Source organism: Herpailurus yagouaroundi, unplaced genomic scaffold (assembly GCF_014898765.1).
Source record: "Herpailurus yagouaroundi ecotype Mexico unplaced genomic scaffold, PumYag 203, whole genome shotgun sequence".
In the NCBI taxonomy this organism is placed as follows: Eukaryota; Metazoa; Chordata; class Mammalia; order Carnivora; family Felidae; genus Herpailurus; species Herpailurus yagouaroundi.
The window spans coordinates 31,463,652-31,489,369 of record NW_024412434.1 but is presented as its reverse complement, the minus strand read 5'-3'; the positions used below and the strand labels follow the sequence as shown (position 1 = coordinate 31,489,369).

Sequence of the window (25,718 nt, the reverse complement as noted above, 5' to 3'; positions counted from 1 at the left end):
ACTGGAGATTTACAGAGAAAAAAACGAAAACACTCATTTGAAAAGATCTGCGAGCCCGTGTGTTTACTTCATTTACAACAGCCAAGATATGAAAGCAGCCTAAACGTGCCTGATAAACAATGAAGATGTGCTATACATTCAATGGGATGTTACTCAGCGATAAAGAATGAGATCTTGCCATTTGCAAGAATGTGGAGGGACCCAGAAGGCATTATGCTAAATGAAACAAGTCAGTGAGAGACAAAGGACGTGTTTTCACTTACATGTGGAATCTAAAAAACAAAAGCGGAAACAGGGGTGCCTTGGTGGCTCAGGTGGTTGAGTGCCCGACTCTTGATTTCCGCTCAGGTGATGATCTCATGGTTCATGAGGTCCAGCCCCGTGTCAGGATCGGCTCTGCCGGAGCCTCTTTGGGATTCTCTCCCCGCCCACCCCCCGGCACCTCCACTGCTCGCATGGGCTCTTTCTCTCTCAAAATAAGTAAATAAACATTAAAAAAAGAAAAAAAAAGCAGAAACGCAGCCATAAATACAGAGAACTGATGCTTGCCATGAGGGGGGAGGGGGGAGGATGAACAAAACGGGTGACGAGGAGTGGGAGGTCAAGGCTTCCGGTTATGCAATGAACAAGTCACGAGCATGGAAGGAACAGCATGGGGAACAGTCAATACTGTGACTGCACTGCAGGTGACAGACGGTAGCTGCACTTACGGGGAAAAGAAGAGAACCTTCATAAAAATAACCAGAATGTTCACAGAGTTAGGGGACTGTTTTGTATTCTACACAGGCGTATTTTCTTGTGCTCCGTTTTAACGAGCTTTGCAAATACTGCATTTTTCGCACAAACTGAAGGTCTCAGGGCTGCGCCACATCTGCTCACTTCCTGTCTCTGCGCCACATTGTGGTAATTCTCGCCATGTTTGAGACGGTTTCCTTGTATTTATTATGCTCATCTGTGATCGGTGATCGCTGAGGCTACTACTGTAACGTTTTGGGGAGACGTGAACACACCCACACAAGACGGTGAACTTAATCGATAAAGGTGTGTGTTCTGACCGCTCCACCCGCCATTCCCTGGTCTCTCTCCCTCTCCATCCCCGGTCACACACCAGTATTGAAACTAGGCCAAACAGTAACCCTACAACGGCCTCTGAGTCTTCAAGTGAAAAGTCACACATCTCTCACAAAGAAGCTCAAAACAATTAGGGGTGCCTGGGTGGCTTGGTTGGTTGAGCGTCTGACTCTTGATTTCTGCTCAGGTCATGACTTTAGTCCACGAGATGGAGCCCTACACGGCCTCTGGCAGTGCGGACTCTGCTTGGGATCCTCGCCCTCTCTGCCCTCCCCTGCTTGTGCGTTCGTTCTCTTTTTTCTCTCTCTCTCTCAAAATAAAATAAAGCTAGAAATGATTAACTTACTGAGGAAGGTATGTTGAGAGCTGGGAGAAGCCCAGCCCAGCCCTTGCACCGGTTGGCCACGCTGTGAATGCAAAGGACAAGTTCTCGAAGGAGACGAAAAGTGCTGGTCCAGGAAACACACAAGTAAGAAATGAAATCACCTTACTACTGACACAGAGACAAGTTTGAGGGGTCTGGATGGAAGATCAAACCAGTCCTAACATTCCCTTAAGCTGTAGTCTCACCCAGGGCAAGGCCCGACCTCTCTTCAATTCTAGGAAGGCTGACAGGCGAGGGGAAGCTGCAGGAGCTTGAAGCAGACAGAGCTTTGAAAAGTCGTCTCCAAACACGGCAGCGCAAGGGGAAGGAGCGAGTTACCCAGGTAAGTATTAGGTATTAACCAGGAAGTTATTAACGTTGGCTACACTAAATGAAAGATGATCAATGTAGACGAAATGGCCATAGAGGGAAGAAGACACCACCTAGGACTTACCATAGCTAGACAGGAGTCAACGCCTGGTTTTAAAGCTTTGAAGGACAGGGTGACTTTTGTCAGGGGCTAATGCAGCTGGTGACTTCGGGTTGAAGCCAATGCCCATTGACCATTCCAAAACGCCCAGCACCCTTCAGAACTATGCTAAATCCGTTCTGCCTGTGCTCTGGAAATGAAACAACAGAGCCTGGATGACAGCACTTCTGTTTACAACATGCCTTACTGAACATTTTTTTATTTATTTTGAGAGAAACAGAAATGAAGAGAGCACAAGCAGAGGAGGGGCAGAGAGAAAGAGAGAGAGAATCCCAAGCAGGCTCCGCACTGTTAGCACAGAGCCCGACGTGAGGCTCGAACTCATGAACTTCAAGATCATGACCTGAGCTAAAACCAAGAGTCAGTCGCTCAACTGACTGAGCCACCCAGGTGCCCTGTAGTTTCCTGAATATTTTAAGCCCACTGCTGAGCCCCACTGCTCAAGACAACTCCTCTCAAAATATGACTGCTCATTGACAATGCACCCGGTCACCCAAGAGCTCCGACGGAAATGGATAATGACATTATTCTTCTTCTCATGCCTGTTAACACAACACCCATGTTGTAGCCCATGGCTCAAGGAGTCATTTCAACTGTCAAGTCTTATTATTTAAGAAATACATTCCATGAGGCTATCACTGCCATTCCTCTGATGGATCTGGGCAAAATAAATTGAAAACCTTCTGGAAAGGATTCTCCATTCCAGATGCTATTAAGAACACTCATGATGAGTTCAAGCCCCGCGTCGGGCTCTGTGCTGACAGCTCAGAGCCCGGAGCCCGTTTCAGATTCTGTGTCTCCCTCTCTCTCTGCCCCTCCCCCATTCATGCTCTGTCTCTCTCTGTCTCAAAAATAAATAAACATTAAAAAAAAAAAAAAAATTTAAAAAAAAAAAACAAACCACTCATGATTCGTGGGAAGGAGTCAAAACATCGACATTCACAGGATAACAGGAGTTGGGAGAAGTTGGTTCCAGCCCTTGTGGATGACTGTGAGGGGCTCACGACCTCAGTGGAGGGAGTCACTGCAGATGAGGTGGAAACAGCGAGAGGACCAGAATCAGAAGTGGGGCCTTGAGATAGGACTGAATGGCTGCAATCTCAGGATAAAACTTGAATGGATGAGGAGCTGCTTCCCATGGGTTCCTGAGATGGAATCTATTCCTGCTGAGATGCTGTGAAGATTGTTGAAATGACAACAGAGGATTCAGGATATGACACAAACTCAGTTGTAAAGCAGCAGCAGGTTTGAGAGCATTGACTTCAATTTTGAAAGTTCTACTGTGGGCCAAATGCTATCAAACAGCATCACCTGCTACAGAGAAATCATTCGTGAAAGGAAGGGTCAGTCGCTGCGGCAAACTTCATTAGCTATCTTATTTCAGAAACTGCCACGGCCGTCCCAACCTTCGGCAACCACCACCCTGATCCATCAGCAGCCATCACCATGGAGACGGGACCCTCCACCAGCAAAGATTAGGACTCCCTGAAAGCTCAGGTGGTTGGCATTTTTTAGCAATAAAGTGTTTTTAACTAAGATATGTACGTTGTTTTTTTAGACATAATGCTAATGCACACTTAATAGACTTCAGTGTAGAGTAAACATAACTGTTACATGCACTGGGAAAACAAGAAATTCACCTGACTCGCTTTATTTCAATATTCACTTTACTGCCGTGATCTGGAACCATACACACGGTATCTCTAAGGTATTGCTTATAGAAGGAAAACTAGAAAATCAACAAATACAGGGAGTTACACAACACACTCTTAAACAACCAATAAGTTAAAGAAAAAATACTCTGAGACAGGTGAGCCTACAGGCAGAACATACTGAAAACTATAGGCTCCCACAAATCGCGTTAAGAGTGATGTGTACACGGTAAACGCGTACATTGAAAACAAAGAAAGGCCACAAAGCCCAATGGGTAACCTGTCACTACACATTCAGAAAACAGAAAAGTGGGATCCACCCAAAACAAAGCTAGCAGGATAAAGGAAACGATGAAAATTAGATCACGGCCAAGACTTCTTCACACAGACTGCTGGACGTGAGGGACCTTTCGACAGCCAAGAAAAAAGGGAGGCTCAAGTAAACGCAGAGATGGAGAGGGGTGCCTTAGCACCAACAGTACCAGGATCAGAAAGATCAGGGAATAAGAATGCCAGGGAATACTGGACGATCACATGCCAAACTGGACAACCTAGAAGAAATGGACGAATTCCTAAAGCCACACCCCCCAGACTGAAGTGTGAAGAAACAGAAAGATCTGAGAAAATCAGTAACTACCGAGGACACTGAGTCAGTCGTTTGCCAAAAAAAATTAGAAAATAATAAAATAAAAACCAAAAGACTCCCAATGAAGAAAATCCTAGTACAGTATTTCTTCGTGGTGAACTCCACCAAACTCTGAAGGACAAGGGAACACTAATTCTTATCAAAACCTTCCAAAAAGCTGCGGTGAATGGTCTCATCTTTCTTTCAACAAAACAGAAAAAAATGCCCGCAGATGTTTCGTTAATTAGTACACACGTTGGGGCGCCTGGGTGGCGCAGTCGGTTAAGCGTCCAACTTCAGCCAGGTCACGATCTCGTGGTCCGTGAGTTCGAGCCCCGCGTCGGGCTCTGGGATGATGGCTCAGAGCCTGGAGCCTGTTTCCGATTCTGTGTCTCCCTCTCTCTCTGCCCCTCCCCCGTTCATGCTCTGTCTCTCTCTGTCCCCAAAAAAATAAACGTTGAAAAAAAAATTAAAAAAAAAAAATTAGTACACACGCACACATATATTCCTCTGTAAAAAACACACTCAGGTATTCACGTAAAAAGCCAACTTGCATCAGGATCCGGAAAACTACATTTTTGAAGTTATTATGAGCATTAATTAATAATTAAGAAAGGCTGTCCCCATTCACATAAATCCTCCAAGTTTCTTACCTTAAAATACTGTTTTACTTTTTCTTGCAAGAACTCTGGATTCTCCCGGAGGCACTGCCTGAATCGAGCCACCTGACTTCCCAGCTTCAGGAGCTCCACCGGGTCCCCGTCGTGGTTCCAGCAGGGAGCAATGTACTGCAACCGAGAATTTCAAAGCCACAGCGCACCTCACTCTGTGAGCTCTGCGCTTGCTCAGTAAACAGCAAACGGGACATTTTACTAAAACACCAGCTTCTGTGGCTAAAAATACCACAGATGATGGTTCAAAGCAAAGATTAAGTCATTCTTTGGTCAGGAAAATTTCAGATCCGTTTTTTCTTAATAAAATAAAGAACGGGTTTTGAAATAATTTTTAGAAGTATAATTACCAACAGTCAACAGTTATAAACCTCTATCCATAAGTATTCTGTGTCAACTTATCTTGCCTTAAAACATAAGCTACCAAAAAGCCGATTACACTGGTAAAAAGACACAACATATCATAAAACTAAGTTAAAAGTAAACATATCCGATCCAAAATGGCACAGCTTTCAAGGTTCAGATGAGAGGCGCCGTGAATATCTGTATCCTCAGCTGTCAAATACCCACTGGTCATGAAAGTTAAAGCAAAACAAAACCCATAAAAAGAGCACGAGAGGAAGGAGGTAGGTGAGAAATTACACACAGACGTCAGGGTGAGTCCAAAGCTGACAGACTGATGCTTCATTTGTATTTCGATTTTATGTAGCAGAGCCTCTATTTGATCATCTTCAAACCCTTTCCTAAAAAACAGAGAACGGAGATGATGATTTGCAACGAGGCACTAAACAACCGTAAGTGGACGAATACGCGTTTTATGAGGAAAAAAGCCCAACGATGTGGCTGGGGTGGGGAGGGGGGTCCCGCGTGGAAAGTATCAGGGATGGAGAAGGTCGGCCTGGCGGCGGCCAGCAGCCACACGCACTGGAGTACTTCCTCGATGGTCCTGTCGATGATGTCCCGGACGGCCTGGACGTCCTGCTCGGCGACCCCCTGCAGGCCCACGCTGAAGTAGGCCTCCCTCGTGGAGCCATTGTACCTACGACACAAAGGCAGACTGTGTGGCGGACCGCGGACACGTTCCGCGCGCGGTGTGCTCGCTGGAAGATCACGCACTCTCGACCGCACAGCCACGGACGCTTGAGGCTCCCGAGTCCTCCAAGAAAAAGCCAGTGACAGCGGTGCTCTCGGACATTTGGTCCGCGCACACAAGTGCTCACTGTCATACGCGTGTCCACTTAACATTTCTAAAAACCAATACAACTTGAACTTTATAGAGTTATGGCAAAATTAAATCTAAAAACAGAACGGCTGCGCTTTTACAAAATTTTAAGATTTGAAAGAGTATTTAACAACCTGGCTTTTCAAATGGGCAGCAGTATGCCATCCTGAGATCTTGAACAAGCGATCTTTCTCTTCTCTTTTTCCAAACGTCTCCTCAGGAGATGGAATTATCTGTACTGGACCCAGAATCTAAGGCACAGTTCTGTGCTTGGGGCGGGAGCGGAACCGTCCCGCGACTGTGAGGTGTCAGGCATCCTACATCCTTAACCCCACCCACCAGGTGCCGACACCCCTCCCTAGTCGTGTCGACCAAAAATGTGTCCAGACACCGTCAAATGTCAAAACTGGCCCCCACCGCGACTACTGACCCGATCGTGAAACCTACCCGACATCAGGAGAGAAGTCTGTGCCAAGCCCAGATTCAATTAATGCTTTGTAGAAGGGGGAGTTAGGTCCACCGATCAAGAGTGACGACAGAAGGTTTAACGTGAAGGCTTCAAACGTATCAGTGATGCTTAATGCAAAGGGCAGGGGAGAAAAAGGGAACCCGTTGGCCCTCATTAACGTTTTCAAAATCATTAAAATCACCAATAAATCGACTTTCGTTTCCAAAGCTGACCTAATACAAATTCTTACATGTTAACCTCTATTTTTAACTTACATGGATAAGAGAGAATAATTTTTCTTTGGTTTGCAAAGTTCTAGTAAACCGCATTATTTTGGGGTCCCAAACCATGAAGCTGATTTAGCCGCATATCGAATGCTATCATACTACAGGGTGCCAAGCACTCCGACCTGTATCATCCCAATTACAACTGCACTGTCTACACCTCAACAGGAGCAGCACGGCGGAGGACCCCTTCCGGCCCGCGTGCCCCACGTGTCCACGTCTCCACAACTACAGAATTATGTGTGTCGTACGTTTTTGTCAAGCCAGCGTTCGCTGTGCTCCTCTCCCGCTCAATGGCATCGGGGATCCCACCCCACAAATGTTAACCGCTGTCCGAGCCACCTTTCTCCACAGACATAAGCTTTACAATGCAGCGAGAAGAGAAGTTACGTTTTTCTGGATAGCTAGTGAAAGTGATTTCGCCCAAACCACCCCAGATGCTGCTAAAGCCCTCCCTGACATCCACCGGCTGCTGGACTTGGAAATTCCGACCGCCGACCCATTTACACTTGGAAAACTCACCTCCAAAGCTGCTAACCTGCACTTTCCCCAGTTCACAGCGGACACTTACTCTGGTAAGAGGAAGCCAACCCCGACGGTTGTCTGTTTAGAGGAATCTGCAGCCAGTGCGTCTGGGCCACATGTGATCTGGAACTCCCTCTGTAAAGCGACACGATGCTTTAAGTAGGGACAGAGTAGGTTTAATCTAGTAAGTTCCCTGTGTGTGTATAACGTGGCCCAGGAGATGCTTTTCACTAAATTAACTTTCTTCTCAGACACACAACTGTTCCTTAGGCTCAAGAAGCTCTTACGTTCAAGGCAGAGCCCTCAACATTTGAAAATCCTGTGATTAGTACGCAGTTTGGCTCTCCATTTCAATGTACTGAGTGTCTATTCTCTGGATGGGGCACTTACTGGCTTATCCCAAGGCTTCTGAGTGGGCACTGCAGTATTTGGCTTAATTTTCTCAAATTTACTCAGTGCTTCTTCGTGAATTTGTCTCAGGTGCTGTTCTAACGGGAAATTGCCGTACGTGAAGAACCTGAAATGTTGAGAGAATATATCCGTCTAGCTCAGTTTACACGATTGGGAATCTACACAGATGTCTTTCCGTATAAAATGGAAGGTACACAGAGGAGGAAAACCCTCAGCTCGCCTCATCGCACAGACACAACCAGATCCAGTCCCATCTAGGTAAATAACCCAGGAAACCACGCGCACACTGCCAGAGCAAACGCCACAACTAAACACAGAGAAGAGCACACGCTGCAGAGGGAAGGGGGGCCAGAGCCGCTGTGGGGAGCTAAACGGACCAGCACACCGTCTGCTGGAGGAAGGGCCCATGGGCGGGGAGAGGGGACAGAAACAGACCGTCACTCAGGGGAGAGCACGTGGAAAGATGAATCCCCGTAATATTTGGCTTTGAAAATGAGAGGGGCCGGATCTCACGAGTTCTTACAACTAGCGAGACCTAAAGCCGGAACTCTAAAAATCGGCAGGCTCTTTCTGGGAGAACCTGGAGGTGACAGGAAGCGGGGTCCCTGCCCTTGAAGAGAGGGCATAACAAACAGCCAGTGGAGATAATGCAAAGCGGCAGCAGCTTGAAAAACAGAGGGGCATGCAGGAGGGTGTCAGAGCGTGTCCCGAGGGACAGAGACGACGGGAGACTCCGCCAGGAGCAAAGACCCCCGACCCCCCCCCCGCCCGCCTCAGCCCCAGTGCTGGGGATCCCCTCCCACAGGAGCCCAGGGCACACCTTCCCGTCACCGTGTTTCCTAAATGCATGCTTTACAGGGGTGGCAGCCACAGCAGCCGATCACCTCCAGCGGAGGACACCCACCCTGGTAAGACTGCATGCCCCGCGCACGCGCACTTTGCAGATCTCCCCAACTGACCCCGGTCTCCTGCACGGCAGCACATCCCCTCTGGCAGAGGACCAGTGTCGCCTTGTTAAAAGTGTGCACCTGCGCACTACTCTCAAGAGCGGGGGACACAGCTGACTTTCACCCAGAACGGATACTGAGAGCGAGGCAATGAGGACCCACAGGAATGTGTCCCAACTGAAAGAAGGAGACAAAATGACAGCAAGAAACCTAAGCAAGACGGAGAAAAGCGACGTGCCTGCCAGAGAATTGAAGGTAATGGTCATAAAGACGCTCCCTGGGCTTGAGGAAGGAGAGGAAGACCTCGGTGAGGCCCCAGCACAGACCAGAAAGGACCAGTCAGGGACGAAGAGCACAACAGGTGAAACTGAAATACTCTAGGTGGAAGAAATAGCAGACAGGAGGAAGCAGAAGAAGGAATCAGCAACCTGGAGGACAGAGCAATGGAAAGTCATCAGTCAATCTGAGCGGGTGAGAGAAAAGAATTCTGTAAACGACAACAGACTTAGGGAACTCAGTGACATCATCAACTGTAGTTAACATCTGCATTTTAGGGATTCCAGAGGAAGAAGAGAAAAAGGGGGCATAAAGGTTATCTGAAGAAATAACAGCTGAAAACTTCCTTAATCTGGGGGAAGAAATCCAGATCAAGGAGGCCCAGAGAGCCCCGAACATAATCAACCCAAGGAGGTCCACACCAGGACACCTAGTAATTAAAATAGAAAAAAAAGTGATAAAGAGGAAATTTTAAAAGTCCCGAAATAAAGTTACATACAAGAGAAACCCTGTTAGGCCATTAGTGGATTTTTCAGCAGAAACTCTGCAGGCCTGAAGGGAGGTTCATGATGTATTCACAGTGCTGAAAGGAAAAAATCTGCAGCCAATGATACTCTGTCCAGAAAGGCTATCATTCATAACAGAATGAGAGATAAAGACTTTCTCAGATAAACAAAAATTAAAGAAGTTCATGACTACTAAACTAACCCTACAAGATGTTAAAGGGGACTCTGAGTGGAAAGGAAAGACCATTAATGACAGTAAGAAAATTAAGAAACACAACAGCAGTAAAAACAAGTGTATCTGTAAAAATCAGTCAAGGGACTCACAACATAAAAGGATGTAACATAGGACACGATATACCCAAAATATGGGGGAGGGATAAAAAATGGGTTCAAACTTAAGCAACCATCAACTTAATATAGACTGCTATGTGCTAAAGAGGACAGATACAAACCTAATGGTAACTGTTTATCAAAATCCAGTAACAGATGTGAAAAGAACAAACAAAAAAGAATCCAAGTATATCACTAAAGAAAACCAACTTAGAGTGAGAGAAGAACTAGAAAAATAATCATAAAACAAGTAACAAACTGGCAGTAAGTACATACCTATCAATAATTGAATACACATAACCAAATACTCCAATCGAAAGATACAGGGTGATGGAATGCATAAAAAACCAAAACCCATCTATATGCTGCCTACATGAGACTCATTTCAGACTTAAGGACACCTGCAGACTGAAAGTGAGGGGATGGAGAAACATCTATCATACAAATGGAAGTGAAAAGAAAGCCAGGGTAGCAATACTTACATTGGATGAAATAAACTTGAAAACAAAGTCTGTAACAAGAAACAAAGAAGGGCACTATATAATCATAAAGGGAACAATCCAACAAGAAGACAGAACAATTATAGGGGCACCTGGGTGGCTCAGACAGTTAAGTGTCTGACTTTGGTTCAGATCATGAACTTACTTTGGTTCATGGGTTCGAGCCCCACATCGGGCTCTGTGCTGATAGCTCAGAGCCTAAAGCCTGCTTCCAATTCTGTGTCTCCCTCTCTCTGTCCCTCCCCCACTTGCAGTCTTTCTAAAATAAATGTTAAAAAAAATTTTTTTTAAAGAAGATACTATAATATTAATGCACTCAACACAGAAGCACCCAATGCATAAAGCAGCTAATAACAAACATAATGGAAGTAATCAATAGTAACACAGTAATAGTAGGGAACTTTAACACCCCACTTACATCAATGGACAAATCATCTAAACAGAAAATCAAAAGGAAACTGTGGTTTTGGATGATATGCTGGACCAGATGGATATAACATATATTCAGAACATTCCATCCTAAAACAGCAGGATACACATTATTTTCAAATGCACGTGGAATATTCTCCAGAATAGATCACATATTATAGCACAAAACAAGTCTCAACAAACTCAAAAAGACTGAAGTCATACCATACATCTTTTCTGACCATAACACTATGAAACTAGAAATCAATCACAAGAAAAAAACCAGAAAGAGCACAAATATATGGATGCTAAATAATGTGCTACTAAAAAATGAATGAGTCAACCAAGAAATCAAAGAGGATATCAAAAAGACATGGAAACAAATGAAAATGAAAATACAATGGTCCAATCCTTTGGTTGGTATAAACCAAAAGCAGTTCTAAAGAGGGAAGTCTGTAGCAATACAGGCCTACCTCAAGAAGCAAGAAAAACCTCAAACAGACAACCTAACCTTACACCTGAAGGAGCTACAAAAATAACAAAGAAAAAGCCAAACCAGCAGATTAAAGGAAATAATAGATTAGAGCAGAAATAAATGATACACAAAACTAAAAAAATAGAATACATCAATGGAACCAAGGGCTGGTTCTTTCAAAAGATCAACAAAACTGATAAACCTTTAGATGGACTCATCAAAAAAGGGAGGACTCAAACAAAATCAGAAACGAGACAGAAGTAATAACCAGCACCACAGAAATACAAAGGATTATAAGAGAACATTATGAAAAACTATATGCCAACAAATTGGACAACCTAGAAAAAATGGATAAATTCCTGGAAACATATAAACTACCAAAAACGGAACAGAAAATTTGAATACACCAATAACCAGGAAAGAAACTGAGTCAGTAACTGAAAACCCCCAATAAACAAAAGTCTGAGACCAGATGGCATCATAAGCGAATTCTACCAAACGTTTAAAGCAGGGTTAATAAATATTCTTCTCAAACTTTTCCCAAAAATAGATGAAGAAGGAAAACTTCCAAATTCATTCTATGAGGCCAGCATTACCCGATACCAAAACCAGAAAAAAATATCACACACACAAAAAGAGAACTACAGCCATTATCTCTGATGTACACAGACACAAAAAAAGCTTAACAAAGTATTAGCAATCCAAATCTAACAATGTATTTAAAAAGTTCTTCCCCGTGATCAAGTGGAATTTATTCTCAGGATGCAAAGATGGTTCAATATTCACAAATCAATCACTGTGCTACATCACACATCAGTAAGAGAAACGATAAAAGGGGCACCTGGGTGGCTCAGTCAGTTAAACGTCTGACTCTTGGTTTCAGCTCAGGTCATGATCTCATGGTTCATGAGGTCAAGCCCCGCGGCGGGCTCCACGTTGCCAGTGTGGAGCCTGCTTGGGATTCTCCCTCTCAGCCCCTCCCCCACTCACGCATGTGCTCACTCTCACTTTCAAAATAAACTTAAAAAAAAAAAAAAAGATTAAAAACCATAAGATCATCCAACAAAGAACAACATCCATTAATGATAAAAACCCTCGACAGAACAGGTTTCAGGGAGGCCATAACAGAGGCCATATATGAAAAACCACCAGCTAACGTCATACTGACTGAGCTTTTTCCCCAAAGTCAGGATGAGAAGGTCCACCCTGGTCACCACACATTTATTCAACACGGCACTGGAAGTCCAAGCCACAGCACTCAGACAAGCAAAAGGGATAAAAGGCGTCCAAACTGCTAAGGAAGAACCAAAACTTTCAGCGTTTGCAGATGACACATTATGCAATACAAGACCCTAAAGACCCCACCAAAAACTGCTAGAACTGGTACGTGAATTCAGCAAAATTACAGGATACAAAATCAACATACAGAAGTCCGTTGCGTTTCTACACACTAATAACGAAAGAGCAGAAAAAGAAATTTTGTTTAAGAAAATCCCATTTACAATGGCACCAAAAATAATAAAATACCTAGGAAAAAACTTAACCAAGGAGTGGAAGATATGTACTCCAAGACAATATAAAAAACTGATGAAACAAATTGAAGACGACACAAACAAATGGAAAGACAGCCCATGCTCAGGGATTGGAAGAACACTGTTAAGATGTCCACACCACTCAAAGCCATTGCAGATTTAATGCAATCCCTATCAAAACACCAATATTTTTCAGAGAACTACAATAATCCTAAAATTTGTATTGAACCACAAAAGAACCCCATATATTATCCAGTAATCACACTATTGAGTATTTCCCCCAAAATACAAAAACAGATTCAAAGGGATATAGGTAGGTACCGCTGTGTTTATTGCAGCATAATTATTTATGGAAGTCCCAAAGTGTCCACCGACAGATGGATAAGGAAAACGCAGTGTGCATATTAATACACACACATACACAGAATGGAATGATAAGAAAGAATGACATTTCGCCATTTGCAACGACACGGATGGAGCTAGAGAAGGTAACGCGAAGGAAAACACCCCAGTCAGAAAAAGACAAACACCATGTGATTTCATTCATTTGTAGAACTTAAGAAAGAAAACAAATGAACAAAGGGGGGAAAAAAAGGAGACAAACCAAAACAATAGTCTTTAATTTTTTTTAGTTTTGAGTTTCTTTTGTGAGAGGGAGAGGGAAAGGGTGAGCTCGCTTGCATGTGAGCAGGGAAGGGGCAGGGAGAGAGAAAGAGAGAGAATCCCAAACAGACCTCACACAGTCAGCAAAGAGCCCAACGTGGGGCTCGAATGCACAAACCACAAGACCACGACCTGAGCCAAAATCAAGAGTCCCGCACTTAACCGACTGAGCCCCCCAGGCACCCCGAAACCAGAACAAGTCTTAAGGGCAGAAAAGGAACAGACGGTTGCCAGAGGGGAGGTGGCTGGGCGTGAAAGGGGTGACAGGAGCCCCGATGGGCACCGACTGATGTGTGGAACTGCTGAATCACAATACCGTCCACCTGAAACTCCTACAACATGAGACGTCGACCAGAGTAGAACTAAAATGAAATGTAAAAATGGAAGTTATGCACCGAGAGCAGCTAATGACGAATGTGTCCCATACTGAGATGAAGCCTGTATAAAAACACATTTTTTTCACTTGCTTTATAACTACAAAGACCAAATACAGGCTTTTGATCTTGTTAGAAGATAGGTGGCTCAAACACAACATAAATCATGCAGAAAGATGTAGTTAAATGAAAACCTGCCAAAAGTTTATTTTAAACATACTATATAAAGGTGTTCCAACAACGAAGCAACTTGCACGCTAAAACGTTTCGCGGCCTCAGCTACAGGAATGCAGTGCTCCGTCACGCTGACAACTGAAGATTCACAAAGTTTAGACCGAGCCTACAAATTCCAGATTACAAGTTTTTAAGACAGCACATTCATCCAGGGGGCAAAGGGCACAAAGACAGAGTTGATCTGGGTTTTTTTTTTTAGTACATTGTTCTCGGAGAGAAGATTCACGGATAGGCAATCAGAGTGGTGGCTGCCAGAAGGAGGGGGTGGGCGAAACGGGTCAAAGGGTCCAAAGTTGCAGTTGTAAGGCGAGTGAGTCCCCGGGATATAAAGGACAGCATGGCGACCACAGGTCACCACAGTGGACCGCGTGTGACCCGCGTGACCCAAACCGCCTTGCTGCACACCTGAACCTAACGCAATGCCATCTGTCAGCTATATCCCAATGAGATAAATAAATCGGATTTTGAGAACTAAGATCTGAAAGATCCTTTGGAACTCTCCACTCGTGGTTTCCAGAGTGACAACCAGGAAGCAGCAGCATCCTTGGCATCCATGGAGACCCCGGGCCCTAAAGACCATGGCTGCCTCCATGCAGCCGCAGGGCTCCTTACACAAAGAACTGACCACAGATCTGGAGCAGGACGCGCCTGGATCGGGGCAGGGGGACAGAAGCTAGTACTGAAGACCAAAGAAGCCGTAAGAAAGAAAAGGCAATTAAATGACTTTCCTCGGGGGGCGCCTGGGTGGCGCAGTCGGTTAAGTGTCCGACTTCAGCCAGGTCACGATCTCGCGGTCCGGGAGTTCGAGCCCCATGTCGGGCTCTGGGCTGATGGCTCGGAGCCTGGAGCCTGTTTCCGATTCTGTGTCTCCCTCTCTCTGCCCCTCCCCCGTTCATGCTCTGTCTCTCTCTGTCCCAAAAATAAATAAACGTTGAAAAAAAAAAATAATAAAAATAAAAAAAAAAAAAAAATAAATGACTTTCCTCGGGCCACAGTTGAAACAATTTGAGCATAAGGGGAAAAAAAAAAGACAACAGATCTCATTTGATTATATAATCTGAACTATACACATACACAAAAATATTTCTATGAGGTCATCGTGGTATTACAATAAAACAGGCCAACATTTATAAAAACAAAGCCTCTTCTGTCATCCCTGGAGGAGCTACGTCACCATCTCCCCCTAGAACAGCCGAGGAAGAAGCAGGCACCTGCCCTTGCCCTCCGACTGTACTTTAGGGTGACCCGGCGGCCCCTACTGAGGAGGGAAGTGCCTCCTCACGAGGTCCAGCCACTAAACGTAAAAGAAATTAGAGAATTCTTCAGAAAACTTTGCCAACTCTATGAAAGGAAGTGCTCCAGGCAATAAACATGGGTCAGTCCATAAGTAAATAAAAGCACAGACAAGGAACAGAATATTCACAGGATCCCACAACACCAACCCGCCAGATGTGTCCACACGGAGAAAACCAGCTGTACAAAACACGCGGCTCGTCTGGGCCGGACGACCATTCCGGGGACCACCTGAAAATCCGGAAGTACTCGGTGCTCTCAGGCAAGCGTCAGCTAATGTGGATTCGGTACTTCAGCAGGGCACATCCTTGTGCTCCAGGGACACAAACTTAACTATAAAAAGTAAACCACCAGGACCCCTGGGTGGCTCAGTCGGTTAAAGCGTCCGATTTCAGCTCAGGCCATGATCTCACGGTTGGTGGGACTGAGCCCCGCGTCGGGGTCTGCACTGACAGCACGGAGCCTGCTTGGGAGTCTCCCTGTCTGCCCCTCCCCTGCTTTCACGCTCTCTTTCCCAAAAATTAAAAAAAACACAAAACTTTAAAAAAAGATAACGATAAAAAGTTCTTGCCGCAGACTTTCAGAATGAGCATCCACGTACGCGAGAGGGGCAATCCATTAAGAATCATCCAACCTTACAGAGTTCTTGAGCAAACAGTTCTTGGCCACACGTGAGAGAAGCCGTGTCACTTACTGTATGCAAACAACTCTGAATCAACCCACCATTAACTCAGCTTTAAAACTGAAACGTTACCTAGCATTACTAGGGTGATAATGGGTGGCGTGGAACTGTTTAAGCTGCTCCCACGTGAGGTCTGGGATGCACAACGGATGGCCCCCGGAGATGACCGAGTACGTGTGGTCAGGCAGGAGTCGGTTCTGAAGGTGCTGCGAGAATATCCTCTCGTTATCTGTCTTCAAACGAAAAATATTACACACAGAAGTGTAAAATAACACACACTGTTACATTACAACACAGCAAATTACTAACCCTCTGGGCGATACACCTGTAACACCTTGTGATTCAAACTGTGACGATGTAAACAAGGCCGTGGGTGCAGACACTGTCTAACAGAGTCCACCCAGGGTTTCTGCACAGGACCCAGGGATGACGTGTCTCAGAAAACTATGCAGTGTGCATGGCCCACAGCAGTCCACAGCAGAGCGCCGGGCAGCGGTGTGCACAACAGTGCGCAAGAGTCCCTGCCGCGAGCTGCAGAGGGGGGGTCCGTGGGCTTCCGGAGCAAAGGCTGTCACTCTAACTTGAATTTCCAGAAGGTGCTGGAAGGCACGGGGCCCGAACCAAGTATTAATGGCTAAGGAAGCAGCACGGGGCAGGAAAGCAGCCCGCGTCAGGGCAGAACTCCAAAGTGCGAGGGGCTGTGAGGACGGGGCATGGGGAGAGGCTCTCACACCACCTGGTCTCCAGAGCCTCATATCCTAAAACTCAGGGAGGCCCCCAAAGAGCTTTCCATGAGGTGGGTTTCCTGATTACATAGGAGTGTGTGTACACATAGCTTTTCTGTTACAAATTAAAGCTGAGACCTTTTAAAAAAGTTACCTGTTCACTCATGATCTTAGCCCATCACTACACATTAGCAAACATTTTTTTTTTTTCAACGTTTATTTATTTTTGGGACAGAGAGAGACAGAGCATGAACGGGCGAGGGGCAGAGAGAGAGGAAGACACAGAATCGGAAACAGGCTCAGGCTCCGAGCCATCAGCCCAGAGCCTGACGCGGGGCTCGAACTCACGGACCGCGAGATCGTGACCTGGCTGAAGTCGGACGCTTAACCGACTGCGCCACCCAGGCGCCCCATAGCAAACATTTTTTAACAAAGCAGAAATAGCACTGAGAAGAATAGCACTATTTCTGCACATTCTGCAAATAAATCTTCTTAATGTCTGGCTTAACAGGAGACCGCTGGATTTTCCTATCTGCTTCCGGATCCGATAAATGCTATCACACAACACGTAACACAGGCTCGGGAACTGCACTTGGGCAAGAACGAGCAAAAATGGCCATGTCCTAGCACTGCCGCGCACACTTTTATCTCCCAGACTCCCGCAGACCAGATGCCAGGGCCCGAGACCGCAGTGGGGGAGCTGCTGGTCTGGAACACCGGGTCCTAGAAAATCGGGAGCTTGGCCATCTCGTCTTATGGCCGGTGATCACTGCACAGTCCCCTGGCTAGTCCAACAGGGCCCGTGCCGTAAGCACATTACATGACATGAGAGAATGTCGACTCTCCCCCAGACCTTTTTATGTTCCGGTATTTTACACGGGAATATCATTTCTACACAATTTTACAAAAGGGAAAAACTCACAAATGCTCCCTTCATCTCATTAAAGACGACTCCCTTGAAGGTCAGGGGTGTCTGGGGGTCCCTCGGATTCTCATGTTCCAGTCGCCATCCTTCCTGCCTAAAATAACAATCAATGATTACACAGTGACAGGGACTCTAACACTGAAGTCCAAATCCATCTGTCCTCACTCACCAGAAATCTAGTTCCCGCAAGCAGGGAAAAAAGGTTGCATCCAAGTACACAGACAGGAGATTCTGGAAGTCCTTGGGATTTTGTGTGGAGAACGGGTACAGAGTATAATCGCTAGCTGGGTATAAATGAAAAGATTTTAAAACTCGCCAGATTCCCGGGGCATTGGCCACTTGCAGCCTCCCCCTACCCCCCGCCCCCCACCAACACGGACCCCTCACTGCCCAGGGCGCAGAGGCCACACCTCACGCGCCTAGAAAGACGACCTCGTCTACAGACAGCCGATGCCATGCACGTTCGCCGCAGCCCTCACCGCACTTCCGTGCACACCATCAGTCTATTGGCTGCCCTGTTTCCAAGCCCCGCCACCAGGGCATTAACGTGACACTACAGATGTCAAATTTTGTAGCAAATTTCCCAGAAACATCTCAGCTGCCCCTCCCCTAAGACTCCAGTTTGTATAAACCGACCCCCATGCGGCTTTCCTGGAAGACTAAACTTCCAGCAGACTAGAGAATGGCAAATCCGTGCTGGTCCACAGCTGCTGGCTCCCCCCTCCCCAGCGAGGATCCCGGTGGGTGCGGCAGCCAGGCCCAGCGCGGCCCCGGTCCCAGACGCCAGCTGACCTGTGAAGGCATTCATGAAAGTGGACAGGGACCTATTCAGCATCTTGAAGAAGGGGTCTCTGCACGGGTACTTCTGAGAGCCGCACAGGACCGTGTGCTCCAGGACGTGCGGGACGCCGGTGCTGTCCAGGGGGGTGGTGCGGAACTGCACGCTGCGGCAAAGACCAGATGGCAGGCGGGAAGGTCAGGCGGGTGGTACGGCACACTTTTCAAACCTGTGACACCCGCGGCTACCAGATCTGGTCACCGTAACATCGTAACCCTTCGCGAAAACAGTCTCGACCACTGAGCATGAAATCGCTAATTCAGGCTGCACACTTGCACCAGCTGTGGCTTTAGACACAAATCCACTTACCTTCTCCTCATGTTTTCAGGATGCAGCCAACAAAACTAAAACATTCGTGAACCGGGACCTTTAACCACGTAACGGACGGCAGACGTTCTCGGTGGAGACACTCGAGAACGTGCTCCCAAGATGCACCACACACCTGAACAAGTTGTTTGTGTCTTCTCGGGCCAAGTGCAAGTATTTGGCTCCTGTGCTGTCATGGTTAAGCTTCACCGCGGTCAGGGACAGTTCAGGGATGTCCGTTACCTGAATGAATAAAGACGCAAACAGCTAGACTCAGATGGAAAAGCGCTCAGGGCAGTTACGTTCACTGCACTGCAGGGCCTGGCCTGACTGCCTTTAATCAGGCAGCACCAGGAGGCTGGCAAGGTGGGGCTGGGGGCACATCAGAAACCACCTCCTTCAGACCCTAAACCTTACGAACAAGCCAAGGGCTGACGATGCTATGCATCTCTTCTTTCTGAACGCTTACTGTTTGCGAGACATTTTCCCAAGAGTTTACGGGTCATCCTATGAGAGAGGGATCCTCAGCCCCATCTACAGACGAAAACATTGAGGCACAGAGCCGTGGTCATAGAGCGGTAGTCCAACTCCATCCATCACACCAGGCCGCCCTGGACGAGTCCTACTCCCACTGGCAATGCCCACTGTGTGGCTTCCTTTTATACACACCAGCTCGGGAAAGCGCAGAATGGCCCTGCTGGGAGCTCAGTGCTGGAGCGCCCACAGCCTGGGACGGAACTTTGCTGTGTCTGGTTCACAGAGTTCTAAGGACCAGTTACCTGCTCCTAGCGGGAGGGTCCAGGAGGGTCCAAATCACCTCCGATAAAAACAAACGCATCCTGGGACACCCAGGTGGGTGGCTCAGTTGGTTAAGCAACTGACTCTTGATTTTGGCTTGGGTCATGATCTCACAGGTTCATGAGATCAAGCCCCATGTCGGGCTCTGCACTGACAGCATGGAGCCTCCTTGGGATTCTCCCTCTCTCTCTCTCTCTCTCTCTCTCAAAATGGATAACCATTTTTTTAATAATAACAAAAGAGTAAGTTCTTACATAAAATACTTCTAATTTTCCCTCCAAGCATCTGCAGTTCTATAAGACCAGACCAAATGCCTGCCTCCTCCCCTGGTAGGCTAAAAACAGGCTCTTCCTTTTTAAACTTGCGCGTATTTTGGAGCTCCTGGGTGTCTCAGTCAGGTAAGCATCCGACTTTGACTTCGGCTCAAGTCATGATCTTGCGGTCCATGAGTTCGAGCCCCGCGTCGGGCTGTGTGCCGACAGCTCAGAGCCTGCTTCGGATTCTGTCTCCCTCTCTCTCTACCCCTCCCCCGCTCACACTGTCACTGTCTCTCTCTCTCTCTCTCTCTCTCTCAAATAAATAATAAAACATTTAAAAATTTTAAGGGAAAAAAACAAACGCATCCTCACCCCCAAGATGGTAGTCTCCTATCTACGAAAGCCTGCACAAAGGCACTTCAGAAACGGCTGTATCGTCCCCACCGTGCCGGGGGCCTCTCCCCCCCCCCCCTCACAATAGAGCATCACTATGACAACCACACTGTTTATCACCCCCACTTTCCAGGGGCTGTCTGTGCTTACAGCAAGCTGCCACCAGGGCAGAGATTAGAACCCGGGTGTCCTGAGTGTGTTCTGGGGACCGTCCGCGCAAATGACATTGCTTAAAGAGGCCTGTGATACCTGCTGAGTTTACAACCATTGAATTATTTACATCTTACTTTGTGAGAGATGATCAATGTGTTTACAATCAGTCGCTATGTGAACCGTCTGCCCCCTAACAGCTTTCGTGGTGACTGCTTCTTAAACAAGGATCGTATTTTATCATCAATCTCTATAAAACCTGAAAAACAGAGGAAAGACCTCCGAGTGCGGTCCTCAAGAACAGGAACTACTTTGAGCGCAAACTCCTCTGCACGGCCCCGGGGACCGCACGAAGGCCCGCCTGCGCCCGCGTCAGGAGCCCCTCACCCAAGCTGCGCCACTGCCCATTCCCAAGCCCCGCGGGGAGCTGCTGTCTCTGTGTGTCCAGCCTACAGGGAGGCAGCCGTCCTTACGCACCGCTCCCTCCTCCCGGAACCTGCCCCCCTCTCGCCCCCCCATCCTTTTGCTCTCCGCACTCGCACCGGGATGCCCACCCAGTTCTCCTTGTATCGCAGCTGCGCCTGTGTCCCCCTGGGCTGTGAGCTGCCCGCCCTTCCCTGCGCTAAGTGCTACCCACAGCATGAGGCCGATGGCCAGTCAATGATGTGAAATACATGGTTTTCCATCACTGTGTAAAAGAAAAAAAAAAAAAAAAACCAACGTGAACACAAAATTAAATAAATGCAGGACCACAATCCATCTTCTATAATTCTGAAACCCCAATGGCTCAAAACCAAAGTTTTTGCGTAAGCGTGGAACAAACTCGTGCTAGGAACACACAGCCCCACGTACATGTGGGACAGACGTGGGCCGTCTTCACTCGGCGCACAGAACAGTCAGGTGTCTGGGTGCAGAAACATCAATGGGCTGGACTCACTTTCTAAAACCTAAAGAGGTACTGGGTTGGAGGGGTTGGGATCAGGGAAGGGCCGGGGAACTGCACTTATCGAAGCATCGGGAAATCCCTTCGCTGGCAAACTCCACTCGGTCGAGCCCACTGTGAATCGGGTGAGCCAGGGCCTGGGACAGAGACCCCAAGGGTGTGTGGGTGGCGCAGCAAGGCGGGCCCGCGCACCTGGCTGACGGTGAAGCCGTGGATCCGCTCCCCCACCTCGTGCTGCAAGGCGCGCTCCCAGGCTGCGGTGCCCCTCCTCCTCCGGGCTCCCAGGCTGGCACTGCCCCGTGGAAGGAAAGCAATAGGGGTTAGACGCTTCTGCAGGACGCTGTGTGGCTAACGTAATTCTGCAACATCATGAGGGCATTTGTACGTGACAAAGACATTTCAAAGAAAAAGCAAGCCTTACATTTTCCAAACATTTCAGAAAACGAATTTCTGCAGTTTTTAGTAAAGCTCTTTCAATTTGAAGACCTTTATCTCAACTCAGCTGAAGCTTCACTATATCAAGCTAATAAATGCATGTTGCAAGCCTTTTATACGTCAACGCTCGTAAGTAACTGTAACATGATTACGATACCAATTTCCCTCACCTGCACCAAAAACAATTCTCACGTGACACGACATTTCCCATGTAGGTACACGATGTGGCCTCAAACTCCTATTACACATCTACTGAACTGGTAAAAAGCAAGAAGTCTCGCTTCACGGGGAACTCCTACACTGCAATTAGCTGTGCAAACGGTAACAATCCTGGAATAACATTTGGCACCATTTAAATGAGAATCACTGGGGCGCCTGGGCGGTTCCATCGGTTGGGCATCTGACTTGATGTGCGCTCAGGTCATGGTCTCACGTTGGTGGGATGGTCAGGCTCTTCGCTGACTGCGCACAGCCTGCTCGGGACTCTCCCTCTCCCTCTCTCCGCCCCTCCCCTGCTCTCTGTCTCAAAATAAATAAATAATCTTTAAAAAACGCACTTGGAAAAAAAAAAAACCAAGAACTGATGGTGGCCAGAGGGGAGGGGGTGGGGGTGAGTGAAATAAAACAGCGGCTACCATGTAGCTACTGTATGACTGGAACTGAATCTTGTATATGCACATACACACGTAGACGGATCAAGAGGAGCAGGAACAGACCAGAGAGCAATCGCATCTAAGAGGGTGGGAGAGTCAGTCGTTTGGAGGTGATGTGCGTAACGGTGACACGACCGCACCATACGCTTGCTTTATAGAGTTTTCTACGTTAGCATCGTCTGACACAAGTATTTCCTTTGAGACACGCACCGAGGAGGAAAACAACAACAACGCCGAGCCGGTCGCCATCAGGCAACATCACCAAGATGAGAAGTCACCTTCCTGACTCAGCCGATTCCGCAATCACAGAAGAGGAAGATTTGCAGGTGTTCTTTACCATCAAGAGCACAACCACAAGGAGCAAATGCTGGCGCCGAGCACGCAGAAGCAGCCCAGCACCTCGGGCTCCCCCGCCCGTACTCTCTGGTCACCGGCGACTCACGTAAGGCCCCTGCCGCCATAGTCACACGAGGCACGAGGACACCCCCATGCTTCTTCACCGGCCGACTGCTCAACCGCACCATCCGTCACACAAGGTTCTGCGAATTAGCAGGGATCTTATCTACACACTCCTGGCGCACCACCATCGCTCAGGGTTGGAGTGGATCTTTTCTCCGTAAACCGAGTCCATTTCTGGAAGCTACAGCTGCATTAAGAGCACCGCAGCTCAGGGGCACCCGGGTGACTCAAGCGGTTAATTAAGCATCTGACTTCGCCTCAGGTCATGATCTCGCTGTCCGTGGGTTCGAGCCCCCCGTTGGGCTCTGTGCTGACAGCTTGGAGCCTGGAGCCTGCTTCGGATTCCGCGTCTCCCCCTCTCTCTGACCCTCCCCAGCTCACACTCTGTCTCTCTCAATAGCAAATAAACGTTAAAAAAAAATTAAAAAAAAAAAAAAAAGAACACCGCAGCTTAAATAAGAACTCCGTGTGGAAGCCTCAGGTGTCTCGAGGACTCCCTGCCCACAACAACCGGTGACACGGGGGCAGCCAGGTTAATGAGAACCGCAAGCCAACAATTACTTTAATCACGCCTATTAAAATCCACATCAATGCCCATTTTCACTTCAAAAGCCCCGACAACCGCACACAGGGCCACCCACTCTGGGATCGCCTAAGGTCCCAGGGGTAAGGCCTCCTTGGGCCAGGACCCGCTTTGCCCAGACTTCAGGCTGCAGTTCCCAACCCTGGCAACCGGACAGGAACCTCTTTCCTTTGCTAGGGGGAAGCGATGGAAGGACGTCTCTGCGGTCCCTCATCCAGGCTCTGCAAGACTCTTGGGTCGGGCTTCGGGAACCGGGGCTATGGGCCTCAGAGTAGGGCTCCGGGCTCCCCGGGAGAAAGGGCTCCGGGTCCGGGCTCCCCGAGAGAGGGGTCTCAGGGTCGGTCTCCGGGTTCCCCGGGAGAAAGGTCTCCCGGGCTCCCGGCTCCCCGGGCGATGGGCCTCAGGGTCGGGCTCCGGGCTCCCCAGGTGAAGGGTTTCCGGGTCCGGGCTTCCCGGACGAAGGGTTTCGGGTCGGGCTCCCTGACGATGGGCCCTGGGGTCAAGGCTCCCCAAGGGGAAGGGTCTCGGTCGGGGCCCGGGCTCCCAGAGCAGGGAACGGTGGTGCGGCCCTTCAGGGCCCGGACGACACCACAGAGCCTCCCGGAGTCTCCCCGCTGTCGGGACCACCCCTTCCTCCCTCTCTCCCACCCGCCTGCTCTCACCCGCCCCTCAGCCGCTCCAGCAAACACCGCGTCCGCACGCCGCCGCGCCACATGGCTTGTGACTAGCACAAGGGGCCGGACGCAGCTTGATTTATCCCGACGCAGGGCGCGGGGGCGAGACGCACCCGCCGCGACTGCCATTGGTCAACGAGCACGGCGACGTTCTCTCCAATAGGCTGCCGAGGAAAAGGGCGGGCTCCTGATGCGGCGGGGCGGGACTCGAGGGCGGTGGGCACGGAGTGGGCCAAGGCGGTAGGGGGCGGAACGTCGCGGGCGTCGGAGCGTCGGAGCGCGGCAGGGGCGGGGCCCGCGTGAGGAGTCCTGGGCGGGAGAGGGGTGGAGTCCGGCGGGAGGGAGGGCGGCAGCTGGGCGCGGAGTCCGGGACTTGAGGAGGAGCGTGCAGGGTAGGGGGCGGGGACTGTGCCGGGGAGGGGCGGGGGCTGGGCCGGGGAGGAGCGGGGAACTGTTCCGGGGGGGGGCGGGGGCTGGGCCGGGAGAGGCGGGGACTATGACGGGGAGGGGCGGGGCTTGAGGGGGACGAGCGGGGACAATGGTGTCGAGGGGCGGAGACTGCGTGGAACAGGAGGGGACTGCGCTACGAAGGGGAGGGGACTGTACTGTTGAGGGGCGGGCCTTGCACAGGAAGGGCTGGGGCTGGAGCTGGGGCTGGGGCTGGGGCTGGGGCTGGGGCTGGGGCTGGGCCGGGAGGGGCGGGCGTACGCTGCAAAATCGAGGGGCGGGCCTTGCAGGGGAGGGGCGGATTCACGCTGGCCGGGTGAGAGGCGTGTTCCTCAGCCTCCGTGTGGGCGTCGTCTCCTGGAGAAGGTTGTGCGCCTGCGCTGTGGGCGCTCACAGGTATAACTGGAGCAGTAAAGTGAGAGTAGGGCCTCCAGGCGCCTTAACCCACTTGCTACCTGGCTTTGTGGAAAGGGCCCGAGGCCTGCGCAAGAAGATTTCCAGGGCCGGGGTACCATAACATCATCATCCTCAAGACTGGTCTGGTACAGGATGTCCCCAGGGAACCCCAGGACCACCGTCTCCCCCCCCCCCCCCCAACAAAGCGCCTGCAAGGGTGCTTAGACTCACCGCTTTCCCTACCTGCATTTCGTGTCTGGGAGGACTCCACACTTATTTATTTTATTTTATTTTTAATTATTTTAGAAAGAGATAGAGAAAGCGGGGGAGAGGGAGACAAAGAAAATCCCCAGCAGGCTCCATGCTGTCAGCGCTGAGCCTCACACGGGACCCGATCCCACAACTCTGGTGGGATCACGACCTGAGCTGGAATCAAGAGTCTGACCCTCACCTGACTGAGCCACCCAGACGCCCCAAGACTCTACACTTCTAAGGGTCCAAAGTACCCACGGGTCCTTCTGGAACAGGAGTGCAGATCATGCGGATCTGCGCGCTGTGGCTGTGGAGGTGGAAGACCTTTGGGATGAACCACATCTGGGCCCTGCAGGAGTGGGGAGAGGCCCCGCCTCCTTCCGTAGATCCTCAGGGCCCTGGTCTTCTCGTTTTGTTTTGTTTTTAATATGAAATTTAGTGTCAAATTGGTTTCCATACAACACCCAGTGCTCCTCCCCACAGGTGTCCTCCTCCATGCCC

At 48.9% G+C, this 25,718-nt stretch overlaps 1 protein-coding gene across 2 annotated transcripts in view; it reads right to left on the bottom strand.

The window, feature by feature from the left end:
* The window catches only part of PITRM1 (pitrilysin metallopeptidase 1), a 44,983-nt gene extending 20,744 nt beyond the window's left edge, over positions 1 to 24,239 (bottom strand). Inside the window, exons 1-13 of one of the 2 annotated variants that reach the window (XM_040451558.1) lie at positions 24,111 to 24,239; positions 21,511 to 21,610; positions 18,914 to 19,020; positions 18,426 to 18,577; positions 17,803 to 17,917; positions 17,631 to 17,727; positions 16,056 to 16,216; positions 7,743 to 7,869; positions 7,399 to 7,487; positions 6,543 to 6,671; positions 5,799 to 5,912; positions 5,520 to 5,616; positions 4,856 to 4,990 (exon numbers count right to left, since the gene is read on the bottom strand). In XM_040451558.1, coding sequence (XP_040307492.1) covers positions 4,856 to 4,990; positions 5,520 to 5,616; positions 5,799 to 5,912; positions 6,543 to 6,671; positions 7,399 to 7,487; positions 7,743 to 7,869; positions 16,056 to 16,216; positions 17,631 to 17,727; positions 17,803 to 17,917; positions 18,426 to 18,577; positions 18,914 to 19,020; positions 21,511 to 21,610; positions 24,111 to 24,163 — 1,476 coding nt within the window. In that variant the 5' untranslated portion in view covers positions 24,164 to 24,239. The remainder of the gene's footprint in view (positions 1 to 4,855; positions 4,991 to 5,519; positions 5,617 to 5,798; positions 5,913 to 6,542; positions 6,672 to 7,398; positions 7,488 to 7,742; positions 7,870 to 16,055; positions 16,217 to 17,630; positions 17,728 to 17,802; positions 17,918 to 18,425; positions 18,578 to 18,913; positions 19,021 to 21,510; positions 21,611 to 24,110) is intronic. The other variant, XM_040451559.1, reaches the window with a different exon arrangement.
* Positions 24,240 to 25,718: the final 1,479 nt, after the last annotated feature.